General features: G+C 36.8%; 1 protein-coding gene across 10 annotated transcripts in view; it reads right to left on the bottom strand.

Moving 5' to 3' along the window:
• Window positions 1-1,527: 1,527 nt before the first annotated feature.
• Window positions 1,528-15,900, bottom strand: part of adgrb3 (adhesion G protein-coupled receptor B3) — a 167,734-nt gene continuing 153,361 nt past the window's right edge. For 5 of the 10 annotated variants that reach the window (XM_038296378.1, XM_038296379.1, XM_038296384.1 and 2 more), the window contains 10 exons: window positions 15,193-15,259; window positions 11,499-11,602; window positions 10,819-10,917; window positions 10,362-10,533; window positions 10,178-10,273; window positions 8,755-8,794; window positions 5,610-6,289; window positions 5,452-5,487; window positions 4,507-4,611; window positions 2,387-2,575 (listed from right to left, as the gene is read on the bottom strand). In XM_038296378.1, coding sequence (XP_038152306.1) covers window positions 2,387-2,575; window positions 4,507-4,611; window positions 5,452-5,487; window positions 5,610-6,289; window positions 8,755-8,794; window positions 10,178-10,273; window positions 10,362-10,533; window positions 10,819-10,917; window positions 11,499-11,602; window positions 15,193-15,259 — 1,588 coding nt within the window. Of the gene's footprint in view, window positions 2,576-4,506; window positions 4,612-5,451; window positions 5,488-5,609; window positions 6,290-8,754; window positions 8,795-10,177; window positions 10,274-10,361; window positions 10,534-10,818; window positions 10,918-11,498; window positions 11,603-15,192; window positions 15,260-15,900 lie in introns of all 10 variants that reach the window. The other 5 variants (XM_038296381.1, XM_038296382.1, XM_038296377.1 and 2 more) reach the window with 4 other exon arrangements.

The following is a 15,900-nucleotide window of genomic DNA, read 5'->3' as shown; positions in this document are numbered from 1 at the left end:
ATTAATACAGATGACTTATAAGGCACTCTTGACCACTTTTTTAATTATTCCATAGGTTCACAAGTTAAACAGAACCTTATTTAGTTTTTAAATCCAGACTTTTCACAATAATTTATTTTCAATGGGACGTTTTCTTTGAAAGATAGTTCTATAGATTTGTGGTTGTAGGCTATAAACACCTTACCTACAGTAGTTAACCCTCTATAGCATCTTCATGTGGTTGTTTATTCAAATTGGTTAGAATGAAGCTAACATTTTAATGTGGGATAGGCAAAAACAAGTAGCCTGTTAACATGAGTTTTATAAAACCTTAAAACAATATCACTTTCACATTGGACCGTTAATTATAAAGAAGCTTACGATTACTTAAACAGAAAATGGGTGGAGGTGCAACACCTACTGTATGATCTTCTTCAGTGAAACATGTGTTAAGAGAGCAAATTTAAAATTAGCATTTTAAGATCAGCTGATTCGTATTGATTAATAAACAAGTGTGGGTCCTAGGAATATGGCATTAATGATAATCTTCTTTCTTATGGATGAGATCTTGTTACTTTGGTTTTAAGTTTAAAAAAGTGTGATCCAAAAAGTGTATGTATATATATATATATATATATATATATATATATATATATATATATATATATACACACACACATACATACATACATATATTCATAGATAAATTAATTATAGATGAACACTTTTTTGTTAGGTTATTTAATGGTCGAATATTTTTTATAAAGAAAATACTTTTCAACGGAAAATGTTTCAAAGACTTTGTTGTTATTGATGCGAGAACATCAATTATGTCATATATTTTTCTCAAATTGTTCTTTGGATCTTTGTACTGAAATCACTATTTGATGTTTTAATGAAGAAAATATTTTCCCCAAAAAAGTTATTAAGATTCAGTTGGAAATCCTCCTGTCCTTGTTTGATGTTCATTTACTGCCAAAGTGCATCATATTGTGTTTCAGCTGAATAGAAAAATGATTCAGCAGATCTGAGTCATGAATCAAATTGAATCTAATCGGTGCTTACCGCTCATGTAACTCTAATTTATTGGATTGTTGACAGTGCATTGAGATCTGTTGTATTGGCTTTGCCTGCAAATGTTTCAAATGTTCCATTCAGTATGTTTCACACAGGGAGGTGTTTTTTTTTTAAAACCTTTATCTTATGTGCAAAAACCTTCCTTGCATAATTTGCAGATGGTTCAAAGGTTTGTAAAATAGCAGGCTGATGATACCTTTAAAAGTCGTTTTAAGCCATCAGACATCCTCTTTGGTCTTAAATGGACAAAATAGTCTGGAATTACCACTAAATGTAAAAAATGTGTACAGCATCTAGTTTCTGCATACAGCCTTACATCAGAACATCATTTTACAACCTTTGAACTAACCCTGTAACCATTAAGTCCCATTTTCTTCAACAGTTATCATTAGATATAATTTATATTCTTGCTCCATCAGAGTGAGTAATGCATTTGACAACAAACACACAACATAAACTTGACACGACCTCTGAAGCAGTACGAACATATTTCCTCTTTTATTTACATTCCTTTTCAAATGTTAACATTTTTCGCTATAACTTCTGGTCAGGTTGGCATTTTTTTTTTTTTACCTCATAAAATAAATTGGCACAAGTAAAACATATGTAGACAAAAGTTTATTTACACCGTACAACATTTTTTTAAATATTTTATACAGAGCTGCAGATGAGAGAGCTTGCTGGGATCCTTCAAGCAGATTCTGCAGTATTAAAGTTGTGAAATATATTATTTATATAAAAGTGAGTATTATCTTTATTGCATTTAAAGCAATGAAGAATGTAGCTTGACAAACATTCATTTTAATATGACAGAAAAATCCTCTTTGCCTCCCATGTTTTATATTATAAAGTAAAAAGTGTAGTAATGGCCAAACGGACTGTTATAAACTTTTTAAAAACTGCATAAATATATACATTGTGCTCCCAGGTCCAGTTTTAGGAAATCAAAACTAGACCCGATGAAGCTGGGACGACATGGCATGTCATTTGCTTTGTGAGGTTTCATTAAGAGAGTTTTTTTTTCAGCCAATTCCTCCACAGATAATTGGTAACACAGGATGGTAAATATTGTACACCAGGCTGCCCCACACTAAGTACACTAGTGAGAATACAAAAAGTAACACTGATGTTTTTATCCCTTTTTATTTTTCTTTTTTTTCCTCTCTCACCGGTCCATATATTGTATTGGCACATTTTGTCCCTGCCACGCTCGTAAGTTCCAGATATGTTTGCCAAGGCTGTTAGAAAAGTCTGTTGCTTTAATCAGTGCAAAATACATCCCCTTCTCCTCCTTTCCAAGTTTGCATTTTTTCTCCACCTTCTTGACTCTTTACACTTCTGTCTGGAAGTCTCCTTCCTGGACATCTAAGGGTAAGTTGACACACTTCTCCCATTCTGCAGGCGTCATCTCCAGCGAGTCCTTGGTGTCAGAATCTAGTACATTCATAGTGGCGTAGTTCTGGTACTCACAGGCTGGATTGTAGCTCTCCCACGGGTTCTGTTTTGGCATTGCCTTGTCCTGCGAACACGGCCAACAGCAGGTCATGTTAGTAGCGTGACTTCCTTAGTAGGTTAAACAGCTACTTTTTATTCTAAACAGACTTTTTCAGTGAGGTCAGTACAATCAGGAGGGCATTTCATGAGCTTCTAGCATTGCTGATTAAAAATAATGAATTAATGCTGAGAGAAGCATCAAATAACAAAAAGAAAATGGTAGTGTATTAAATGAGAACATGCTTTCTAATAACATGGAGCAGATCTCTCCTTTCTTCAGCTCAGAAACTAGAGCACTGGATGTGCTGCATGTGTGAGCCATTTGTTCTTCTGAATGTGCTCTCATTGACAGTCCCAAAGACATTAGTGCAAATAAGGGAAAGAAGCTGCTCCCCATCAGGGAATATAAAATGAATACTAATGTTTGCTGCCAGCTCTGCAATAGAATCATTTAGGGGAAAAAAGTAAAATAGGGGAAGTAAGAAACTCGTTTTCGACAAAAAAAGGGTACTTGCACGGTAACTAGGCAACAGTTCTGCAGCTGCATGTACTGCAGAGGTGAGTGGAACTGGTGGTGCAATTCAAAGGCTAATATTTACAGTGCTGCAAAGTTTTGATACAGATACTTTTTCCCGTTTTTGTCACACCTGAATGACAGATAGCTCTCCAGGCCACACTGACCCTATATGATATATAATATAGACATTTTCAGAGAAAGGGCAAGTTATAATGATATGTAATATATATTTTTTGAAAAGTAGGGGCTTGGGGGGCACCAGACGAGTGATGAGCGCTATGACGCACAAGATCTTCAGGCTGCATCCATAATCTCTTTAAAGTATTTAGGAGCTTTTGCATGTGTATGTGGGAGGTTAACATCAGAGCTGCACGGTGGGGCAGTGGGTGGTCCGGGGTCTTTTTGCATGGAGTTTGCATGATCTCCTTGTGCATGCGTGGGCTCTCTCTGGGTACTCCGGCTTCCTCCCACAGTCCAAAAACACGACTGTTATCCTATTCTTAGATCGAAGCCTTCCCTGTGGTTCACTTGTGTCTAAAGACCAAAAAAATACTATCTAAAAATGTCTTAAAATAAGTGTATTTACAGATCATTTGAGCAGGTAGAGAAGATTATCTGCCAATGGAATAAGTATTTTAACCCTTATTATAAGATCAATAGATATATATTGCATATAATGTTAGTTATGTCTTTTCTGTTGGCAAAGTGTCTAACTTACCTGGTTAATTCAAGAAAAATTGCACTTCTTTTAATAAGATAAAACTTAGATTTAAATTTTTTGCAATGCTAACAAAAAAAAGGGGAATATTCTAACTTCGCAGCACTGCATCTAAGATATGTTTGAAAAAAGAATCCACCCAGTTCATCTGAGACAGATGGGTTTAGTGTGATGTCCCCATTGTCTACACATCCAGTCAGGAGTGGAGACAGATGGTGAGCCTTTTGGTTTGTGGCAAGGTCATGAGGTATTGCATAAATACCCTGACTTTTTAATGAAGTCGAGTTCTACCTCTCACATAGTTTCAGAGAGAGACTGGCCTTATTGGGCTAATACATACATGCTGATATAATAAATAATCTGCCATGCATTAATGAATAAAAAAATGATGGATTTGCTAAGAAGATAAATATGCATGTAAATAAAAGTGCATTTATGGCCTTGCATTGGAATTGATGCACTCCACTGTAGCAAAATTGCCAAAGGTTCTCATTTTATTTTGATATTCTTGAGATTCGCCTAGAGAAGACAAAGTTTTGTTGCTTTCAAGAGGCAGCCCCTATAATGATTATTAAATGCAGAAAGGCAAACTTTTGCTACATAAAAACTCATTTGCACAATAATACATAAATGTATCCTGCACCAAATGCCTAAATAGATTATTTGGATGTTGAATCTTTAACTAGCTGACAGCCACCCCCCTGGGTTTCCTGTTACTCACCATGCTGCCCATATTTGGTATGTCTCGAAATCGGTCCAGGGTTTGAAATTTCTGATTCAGTTCCTGGAACAGCTCCATGTGTCTTTTCCTGGTGTGCATGACTTTCTGCAATGGCAAGGGTTTTTGCTTTGGTATTGACAGCCAATAATGGAAATGCATCTTCCTCTCCACCCCCTCCACCTCTGATCAATTTGTTAGTGTCATGGTAGTTTTCTTAGAGGCCAAGTCTTAGAAAAAAAATGCTTTCCTCTGCATATACAACAATGACTGTCAAAATAAAGGAAACAGTGATAATTAAAGTTAAGTTTATGGGACACATGATGACTAAACATAGGTCATTTTTGCTATCATTTCTCATTTAGGGTTCTGTTGATGTAAAGGAGTCCTGGTGATCAAAATCTTGGCACAGCTCTTTCATTTAAAGTGTTTGTGTGCATCTAAGCTAAAACAAAATGCAACCAGAGCCAAAATAGCTGCCAGAAGCAACATGTTTCCCATGTTTTGACAGAGATTACAAAATATATATGCAGTAAAGCTTTGACAGTGCAAAAAGAAATATAAAAAATCTGCCAAAGGGGGGTTTGATTATGTACCTGCAAGCCAATATTCATTGCTGACCAATGATAAAATCAGATGTGAAATGTGCAAATGACTTTAAAAGCATACAGTTTGAAAATCAACATATAGCTAATGGATGAAGGAGATGGAGGAGGATAAAATGTTGATGAGAGCTACTGCCCTGTTTGTCAGCTGACAGCCTTGCTTTTACCTTAACTACACAGAAAGTCTATAAATCCTGATGAGTCAAGGCTGTACTACTCCAATAAGCTAAAGAGGCACAACGGACACTAGTAAATCAAATGACTAACACAACAGCAAAAACAGCCTTTTATGCATAAATAGCTGAGCACAACTTCAGAATAAATCTTTTTTTTTCTTACATACCTCAAAGTCCAGATCAGAGTATCTTGACTTTCTTCTCTGTCAGGACAAAAAAAAAGGGATTCAACTAATTAAATCATCTGCATATTTTACCAAAAAGATAAATACTTGACAAGTTGACACTCTGTTCTCTTTATGCTTAATCTAGTGAAAGTATATACCTCCAGGGAGCTCATTGATATTGTTGAGCCAGTGTCACTCCGAGAAAGGCCCCCGCTTTCCTCCATCTCTGCAAGGAAGTTCTTAACAGCTGTGCGAGGTTCAAAGGGCAGGGTTTGCATCTGCTCTGGAGCACTAGGATACTGGTGCTCCAGGTTCACATTCATGTGGTCCATGCCTGACGGGTTGATATTGAAGTCAGGACTTATCTTGTAATGCTTTAGCCTCTCATGGGGAAGCGTATCCATCCCAGCACTCATCTTGGGCTCCTCCTTAATGAGAGTAGGCAGTGTGACTGACCCAGACACTGCACCTGCAGAGGCACGAGGCATCACTATGTAGTCCGTCTCCATCATTTGACCCTGAACCGGATGGCCCTCCATGTCGTGACCGCCCATGTCGTGGTCACTCTGGCGCATGCCGTCATCTGTGCAAAGGTACACTGTACGCCTCATGTCCGCATTGCTCTCAGACATGCATTGGTCTTTCAGCTCCCCCATCCCTACTGGGATGTGCAGAGCTGAAGGCTGCTGGATTATCACTTTGGAGATGATGTTGCCTGGCAACGTGGAGTAGTTGAGGCCCTCAGGCACTTTCTCATCCTCCTCATCATTGAGGGAAATGCGGGAGAGGGTACCTGTTATGGTGGCTGCACGACACGAGCCCATATCCTTGTGGAGTGCTGGAGGGCAGAGCAATACAGGTATTAGTTAGTCTTCTTAATGAAAGGACCTTTAATGTTTTAAACATTGTAGAATAAGAACAAAGAACAAGACAATTTAAACACATTCAAACAATCCTCAAGGGAGGTTGTTCTGTTGAGTGGAAACTGTAATCATAGAATGAGTAACTGTGAAAATACTCAGAGTGTGACATAACACTAAATACAAAAGAATGCAACAGCAAACAGTGAAGTCTTAAGAGACTTCTGCTGTAAAAAAAAAAAGACAGCATGGTTTTAATCTCTCCCAGAAATCCCCTTATCTGCAAAAAGGTAACTTAGTGATTGGAGATGAATGCTATAAATTATTTTCCTGCAAACGCACCTATGATATATGATAGACAGACAGACAGACAGACAGACAGACAGACAGACAGACAGACAGACAGACCAACCAATAGATATATGTTAGTTTTAAGACTTTTATATAAACAACTAAAAATGTAACAGCCTTTTATTCAGCCCCGGTAAATCAATACTCTATAACACAAGATTTTACTCCAAATGCCACAGCAACTCTTTTGTGTTTGTATATCAGCTTATAGAATGTGGCCTTAGTCTATTTTTTCATTTGGAAAAGCTCGGCTTAGTCCAAATCAATGGAAAGCATATCTGAACATCAATTGTAAAATCTTGCAATAGATTTACTTTTGGACTTAGGCCTGAACTTTAGCTGGGCCATTCAAACATGAATACGTTTTGATCTAAATCAGGTGATTACGAATTTGGCTGGGTCAGCAGGGTCAGTCTGCAGAAAAGTGCACCTGTGTCCCAATCTCAAATCTTCAGCAGCTTGTAAAGGTTTTACTCCTAAAACTCTGACCAGCTTTTCTTGTCCCTTCTAAAGAAATACATCCGCCCAATGGGATGCTGCCATGACCATATTTCATTGTGGGTATATTACATTTAGTACACTGAAGTGTTAAATTTCATCCTCACAAAACATTCTGAATGTAAGTCTAACAAAGATTTTATGCAAACTATTTATTTTACCATTAAATGTAAATTATGATTAATAATAATAAGACAATGTTCTTTTACTAGAGTTGAGGGTTTCTGTAGCTCCTTGCTCGGATGAATCTTCTCCAAGTCTACAGCCATGTCTTGGTGGATTTGCAGTTGTGCCAACCCCCCCCATCTATTTTTAGCTAATGGATTGAACAGTGGGTGGCATGTTGGTGTAATTTGTATCACTGTTGCCTTGCAGCAACAAGGTCCTGCATTCAAATCCTATTCTAGGATATTTTTGCACATAGTTTGCATGTTCTCCCCATGCATGTGTCCAAAAAATATTACTCTCAAGTTAACTGTTTACTCTAAATTGCTCTTAGGTTTATGTGTATGGTTGTGTGTCTCTATGCTGCATGTCTAAGGTGTGGCATGCCTTTTGCCCATACTGTATATTTCAGTAGATAGACGAACCTGATGAACAAGCGTGAAAGACAGATTGATATTCCAAAGCTTAGGTTTTAACATATCCTTGCTATACATTTCTCTGCAAACTTAGCTCTGAGCTGTCTGCTGTGTTCCTTGTCTTTCATGATGTTTATTAACTAATGTACCCCTTAACCTCTTAAACTTTGCATAACAAAGAAAAACTTTTGAAAGGAGTTGACTAGAGTGGATATGCCTAGATTTATGAGACCAAAGAATGCTGAATACCTATAGATGTTTATGTCTGTCACATTAAATCCAAATGTATGTATTGAGAATATCTGAAAATCCAAGGGGCACTAATTCATTCAGCCTTCCATAACCATTCAAGTAACACATTTTATTCTGAAAGATACAATTGTTATCTCTATATATAACGATAGAGATACATCCTGCAGACTGAGTGACTTATCTGAACAATTGACTTCTTTTTGACATATTTCCTTTGGTCTCAGATTTAGTCATGATTTATAAATGACACCTGTCAGCTCAGCCCTTTGCTACCAGGTACGTTGCTTCCACTTTAGCTTGCAAGACGGTATGGTGTAATCAAAGCAGACAGCTTCTTTAGTTTCTGTGTCTCTCTGGGCTTTGAATAATGGTCAGTTTAGTAATTCATTTAAGATCCATTTTGGATGTGCCCTTCAAAGGTTTAGAGGAGGCTGCAGACAGACAAAGCTTTAGTCCAGTGAAAGCTGCTATTCCTGCTAATGTTATGTTATTTTCAACAGTTATATCATGTATCCCTTTTCTATGACATACAAATGAAATGACATCAATAATCTCCAAAATTATAGAAGTACTGAAAAAATGTGCAGCTCTTTCTCTGATGTTTTTATCTCATGTATTCAGAACTGTGAACAGTTGCTGTTGGGTATGTTGTTTTTTTGTTTTTTAATCAGAGTTACTTTATGTTATTTTTTATACTGTTTATATCTTTTTTTAACTGGAGTAAGGGAAATTGTGTTATTAGGAAACCATATGTTCCGTACCTGATCGGCAGGCGATGTCCACATCTTTCTCAAAGTCTGTCTGTAGAAACAGGAAAGTTAGTTTTACATTTCACCTCATATGTTGTAGTTTTTGTAAACAGTGTCTATGCAATTATTTTAACATAATTTATAATGCTTTACATTAAATGTATATTTATGCAAAGAATTTGGAAAAAAAAACTGTGACATTAAAATGTTGGCTCATTATCAAAGCACATTACAGAAAAATCAAAAACAAAAACTGCTCCCAATATAAAAATTAAATTAAAGCATTCATTAAATAAATTGAATCGTGTTCAGTTAAACTTTTCCTCCTTTTAAAATAACATTTGAGCCTTTGAGGTACAGTATAAGCTGATAGCCTGCTGTTCTTTTCTGTAAAACATTTTTTCTTTTCTTTTCAGGAGAATATTACTAAAAACTGACCCTGAGAAACCAATAAGATCTGTGTTATTATCGTTTTCTTTATCTTTTATTTAATCATAAACCCAAAAATGAACATTTTTAGGACCCTTAGCTGAACACAAAAATGTTTCCATAGATAGGCAGTATGTAAATGCAATGCACACAGGATTTTGAATTGTTTATATAGGCTAAAAATGACCTGGTTGGCAGGACAAGGTGGAGATAGTCATGCTCTCTTTTTTCATGTTACAGATAGCCAAACTAATAAAACTAGAGGTTTTTATTTTTTATTTTGGTGCGGTAAATCAATATAGATGTTGTTTCAAATGGGGGATAAAAAAACATGTAGCTTTTCTGCTATATATCAACAAAAATAGGAAAGACAACAAATGCTGCTAAAGCAGCTGCAAATATTTCACGCTTACTGTTACCAAACTGGATGTACCCTGCCACTACACCACTCTGCTAATGTGAAAACTGTTCCACAGCGGGATATGAGAATCCTAATGGCAGATCATTGCTTTGAGTCGCCAGTGGCAGGACTGAACAACATGAAAATACTGGTGTCCTATTTCAAAGGCCAGGCAGGTAGCAGACCCCTGTTAGTCCATGAAAAGAAAACAGAGCTGTTCTATAGAAAGGAACGTTAAATAAAAAAAATAGGAACAATTGGGACTTGGGGTCTTTAAAAAGAAAAAAAACTAACACCTTTTAATCAGATGTTCAGAGATTTTATGTTGTATGGTACTTTGGGTTGTAAAAAGGTTGGTTTAGTTAAATCTAAGGGAAATAATACTCTGTGTCAAGTTAAAACTCAAAGAAATTACCACAATAATACAATAGAAGTACAAAACTAAAGTACCGGTAGGCTAAACGAAGATTTGTAAAGAGCGTAAGGAACAGTTTATGAGTTTTCTTGAAAAAAAAAACAAAAAAAAAACCAAGGGAATCATTTGTCTGGCTCAAATATCTAATTTCTAGTTTCTAATGAGAGAGGTAACAGGGTGACTATGCCTACCATTATCTGAGCATGCCCATTAGGGAAGGTTCCTGTTGCATCACCACTGATTGGATCTTGACAGTTTCTAAGCCGACATCTAAAAGCATCTTGGACCTAAACACAAGAGGAATTTCAATTTGTATTAAATGTTATAAATAGTTTCATGAGGTAAGGGGGGGGGGGGGTTGAAAGGGGGCTCTACCTCTCTCCGCAAGATACAGTGCACCATGACAATGACAAAACCCTGCAAGGAGTCAAAGACGGCAAATAGGATCTGGAAAAGGATAGAGCGCTTGTCCGTCATGGCGAGCACGGCAGACATCCAGGTCAAAGCCAGCAGAGGTAGGACGACACAGGAGCTCCACAACGATGCCCTGGAAGAAGAGAGAAAGGATTTTGTGCCAGAGACAAACTACAGTAGATAAGGTCTGGAGAGTTGAGTTAAATCTCCATGACGACCTCTTTCCTCCAGAATGATGGCGAGGCTTTGCTCGGCATACTGATGTTTATGTAAGCTCATTTCAAAAGCCCTTCCACACTAGTTCTGATGTACCATGGATGCATTTGGAAACTGAATTTACCCTACAGTGGATACCCTGTACATAAAGAAACTCCTGCAGCATTGTTTTATTGATTCACAGGCACTGACAGGCACTTACATCGCATTGCTAGCTGTTGTTGCTGATAAAGCAGTTGTTGATACAACACCGCATTTGGCACACTTGAGAGTTAATCCTGTATGCGGCTCACTCATCTGTCTGTGGGACACAAGAGACATTGGGACAACATCATGACAAACAATGCCAACATCCACCTGACTGCACATTTCCTCCATCATGCTAACAACAGGGACTATGACAAAGTGGTTGTTAATATCGTTTTCATTTTTATCCTGGACTCATTCTGACAAAGATATAAAACTAAATTTTCCTCCCAAGAGAGAGCTAACCTCCTTATGCCTCTGTTTCTTAACATTTTTTTTTTTACATAAAAAGTAGGTGCAGATTTGCATGTGTACATGAAATATATCCACGCATACTGAATGCAGTCATATTAAAAATAGAAAACATATAATCATTTATTTAGGCCTTTATTCCTGAAAATCGAGATGACTTTCTGATTAAATCCAATAAAATATAGATTTTTATTGGAATATTACATCAGATTAATAAAAATAAATTAAATGGAAATTATATTTAAACCTGCATGAAGGTTGCTATTTTCAACTGGTTATTTTTATCTGGCAATCCTCATATTAACACATGTTTATTTTTTTTAATATGACTGCACTTTGCAAAATAATCATATTGAAAAATGAAGAAGAAAATCAGGTACTAACAAGGATGTGCTGTCATACCCTGCACGATGCTTCAGCTTCTTGTCCAGGATTCCATCTCTGGACACTAACTTATTAAACACCAATATACCAATCACCATGTTGACCTGTTGACAGAGGGGATAGCAGAAAATTCAGATTAAAAAAAATATCCCACTCTAAAAGATCTCCCTGTCATTTTGAGCAAATGACACCCACAAACTCCCATGTATTTCGGTCAAATTTTACTGATAAGATAAACACAAAGCAGAACATAGTTTTGAAAGAAAATCTAAATTAGACATAAATATGTAATCATCTCTCTAAGAATTTGCCTTAAAATTTGCATCATTTAAATTTGGTCATTCAACTTGAGGTGATTCCAGCTTTCCTGTGAAGGCCTTTGCTATTGAATGCATCACCAAGAAGACAGAAAAAAAAACAATGCTAAAGATGTGGAGAGGGCTCAGCAGGGTAATGTATTCCAAGTATTGGGAAAAAAAAATCATGCATCAATTTTAGATCATCATTTGAAAATTAAAATAGTATGTCATGACCTCAGTCAATCATTGTAAACTGAAAGGTCAGGTACAGGTGCTGGTCATAAAATTAGAATATCATGAAAAAGTAGATTGATTTCAGTAATTCCATTTAAAAAGTGAAACTTGTATATTATATTCATATATTACATACAAACTCATATATTTCAGATGTTTATTTTGTTTAATTTTGATGATTACAAATGACAACAAATGAAAATCTCAAATTCATCATATCAGAAAATTAGAATATTACTGAAGACCAATAAAAACAAAGGATTTATAGAAATGTTGGCCAACTGAAAAGTATGAACATGAAAAGTATGAGCATGTACAGCACTCAGTATTTAGTTGGGCCTCCTTTGGCCTGTATTACTGCAGCAATGCGGCGTGGCATGGAGTCGATCAGTCTGTGGCACTGCTCAGGTGTTATGATAGCCCAGGTTGCTCTAATAGTGGCTTTTAGCTCTTCTGAATTGTTGGGTCTAGTGTATTGCATCTTCTTCTTCACAATACCCCATAGATTTTCTATGGGGTTAAGGTCAGGAGAGTTTGCTGGCCAATTAAGAACAGGGATACCATGGTCCTTCAACCAGGTACTGGTAGCTTTGGCACTATGTGCAGGTGCCAAGTCCTGTTGGAAAATGAAATCTGCATCTCCAAAAAGTTGGTCAGCTGCAGGAAGCATGAAGTGCTCTAAAACTTCCTGGTATGTGGCTGCGTTGACCCTGGACCTCAGAAAACACAATGGACCAACACCAGCAGATGACATGGCACCCCAAACCATCACTGACTGTGGAAACTTTACACTGGACTTCAAGCAACGTGGATGAAGTGCATCTCTTCTTTTCCTCCAGACTCTGGGACCTTGATTTCCAAAGGAAATGCAAAATTTACTTTCATCAGAGAACATGACTTTGGACCACTCACCAGCAGTCCAGTCCTGTTTCTCTTTAGCCCAGGCAAGACGCTTCTGACGCTGTCTGTGGTTCAAGAGTGGCTTGACACAAGGAATGCGACAGCAGAAACCCATGTCTTTCATACGTCTGTGTGTGGTGGTTCTTGAAGCACTCACTCCAGCTGCAGTCCACTCTTTGTGAATCTCCCCCACATTTTTGAATGGGTTTTGTTTCACAATCCTCTCCAGGGTGCGGTTATCTCTCTTGCTTGTACACTTTTTTCGACCACATCTTTTCCTTCCCTTCGCCTCTTTATTAATGTGCTTGGACACTGAGCTCTGTGAACAGCCAGCCTCTTTAGCGATGACCTTTTGTGTCTTGCCCTCCTTGTGCAAGGTGTCGATGGTCGTCTTTTGGACAACTGTCAAGTCAGCAGTCTTCCCCATGATTGTGTAGCCTATAGAACTAGACTGAAAGACCATTTAAAGGCTTTTGCAGGTGGTTTGAGTTAATTAGCTGATTAGAGTGTGGCACCAGGGGCCATCAATTTTGAACCTTTTCACAATATTCTAATTTTCTGATATGATGAATTTGAGATTTTCATTTGTTGTCATTTGTAATCATCAAAATTAAACAAAATAAACATCTGAAATATATGAGTTTGTATGTAATGTATGAATATAATATACAAGTTTCACTTTTTAAATGGAATTACTGAAATCAATCTACTTTTTCATGATATTCTAATTTTATGACCAGCACCTGTAAAGATATTCATAAAGGCAGAAATGAAACCCATGGATACTCTAGAGCAACTGAAGTTGCTGAAGTGGGAAGTTTTTGCCACCCTAAGGTGTGGCAAAAAGATCATTTTGTTGAAAGAAATTCAAAGTCATGAGTAACCTTTTGCCAGAACCCTTATAGAGTGCATGCTACGCGCTGTAGTCAGAATCCGTTTAGCCTGTGTGTAAATCAACACAGGTGGTTAGAAACTTAAGATGGTGCATCAATATGAACACATCAGGTTATAGGATAGGAAAACGGACTCAACAAACTTAAGGCAAATAAATATTACGCCTTGTAGCAAGACAGCTGCCCGAAACCTACAAAGGTGAAACTGAATATTTAGATCAAAGCACATTCGGATGTTAGCATGACCCAAACAAAGTTCAGACCTGAACTGAACTGAGAGTCTTTGAAAAAACTTGAAAACATTTTATGGCTGGACTTCAGCTAGTTTGCAGACAATAAACCCAAAATAGTTCTAACACTAAACCGAAATCTTCATTGAAAAGGGATTTGAAAAATCTTTGAACCAGGGAGGCAAAACCAACTGTGCTTTACTTTTCTTTTTCTTTTTTTTTTTATTTGCAATACCTTTAAATGCTGAGTAAAATGTTACCTCACCTTCACAATGATGCTCTGCTTTGTGGTAATCTAAAAATATACTGCTTATGGTTGGAACATGAAAAAATCTGAAAAAAGGTATGAATACGTTTTCATTCTTCTAAAAGGCAATATGTTCCGACATATTAACAGAGATGCCAATTATTTTAAATATTTGACAATAAAATAAAGTCAGTATGAATTATTAGGAATATTGGATTTGGCTGCTGGAAGAAGAAATGGAATTAAATTATCAGTACTGCTATAACTTGATAACTGTATGGCATGATATTCTCACTACAGATGGTCAAACGGGAGCTTGTGTCCTTCTAACGTTCATCACAAAGAAAAGTACAGCCAAACAAAAACTTCAGGGATTTTTTTTTTTTTACTTGTAACTAGAATAATTTAGTTATTTTCATATTCCGTAAAAGAATGGAGAGCCGACGGTGAAAAATGCCATTACGAATCTGCTGTCTTGGTGATTTAGCAATCTGGATAATGACCAGACTTCTGGGAATTTCCTAATTACCAGTCTGCAAATATAGAGCAATTACATTTCCATCCTATATAATATGCTGGGCAAATCTAAATTATAAATACTTAATAATTCTCATAGTTACATGAAAGACTATCATGTGATAAATACAAATGGATTATTTGAGCCTGATGGGATGCTTATTACTTAAACTTTGAAAAAAAAAACATACTGTAGCTAAAAAGCATCATATTAAATCTTGATTTAATATGATGCATCATTGCAAACGATAATGCTTTTCATTGCTAATTAAATTATTCATGAAGTATTACATTTTTTTCTTACATTTTAGATACACTGTATCGTATAAAAGAGAAGTGTGGGATAAAAAGTAGACATCGGTAACCAAGACATACCAAAACAACAGCTGCTGCAGGTCCAACGAAGGCATACAGGAGCCCACCCTCTAAGGAGAGCCAACAGCTGTGGGGGAAACAAGGAAAAAAACAATTAACTCCCACAACAGCATTAACTTCTACGTTAATGGTGCACAAACACACTATTGTTATTTTGCCCAATTGTCAGAGGAGAGGTGCCATATGCTGTTACTCCACACCCAAAGTTTCACAGAGCAATAAAATGCTAAGGAGATTTTAAGCAGTGTTTATGCGTTTGGTTTCCAGCAGAGTGGCAGCTCACATGAAATTGGGGTCTTGCTGTGCTATTTTGAAATTTGATGAAGTTAATGGAGTTTAGTTTATGGCTTTATTTAGAATAAGTAAGCAAATGTAGAAGAATTTGATCATTATTCTTAAAGGGGCATTGCCATTTTATATGTCAATACAAAAAAGTCCAAAAACGTGTTTTGATAGTTCTTTGTGAGCCTAAATAGAATTTCAACACTAGTTGCAATGAGCAGACATAAACAGATATGTGCACTATCTGCTGGTAGTACTGTGGGGCTACCAAAAAAGCTAGATGGTGACAACTGATGCTGCTAATTAATAGAGCTGACTTGCAGAAAGGCAATGTTTTTTTGTGGTCGAAGATCACCCAATATAGATTTATATAATAAGCTAACCTACAGCATCACTAAGATCTAGTGAGTCCTTTCCAGAGCCTCA

This window comes from Cyprinodon tularosa, unplaced genomic scaffold, assembly GCF_016077235.1.
Source record: "Cyprinodon tularosa strain WSP-4 unplaced genomic scaffold, ASM1607723v1 ctg37, whole genome shotgun sequence".
Lineage (NCBI taxonomy): Eukaryota > Metazoa > Chordata > Actinopteri > Cyprinodontiformes > Cyprinodontidae > Cyprinodon > Cyprinodon tularosa.
Note: the sequence above shows the minus strand (reverse complement) of the source record. Positions and strands in the feature narration are given on the sequence as shown.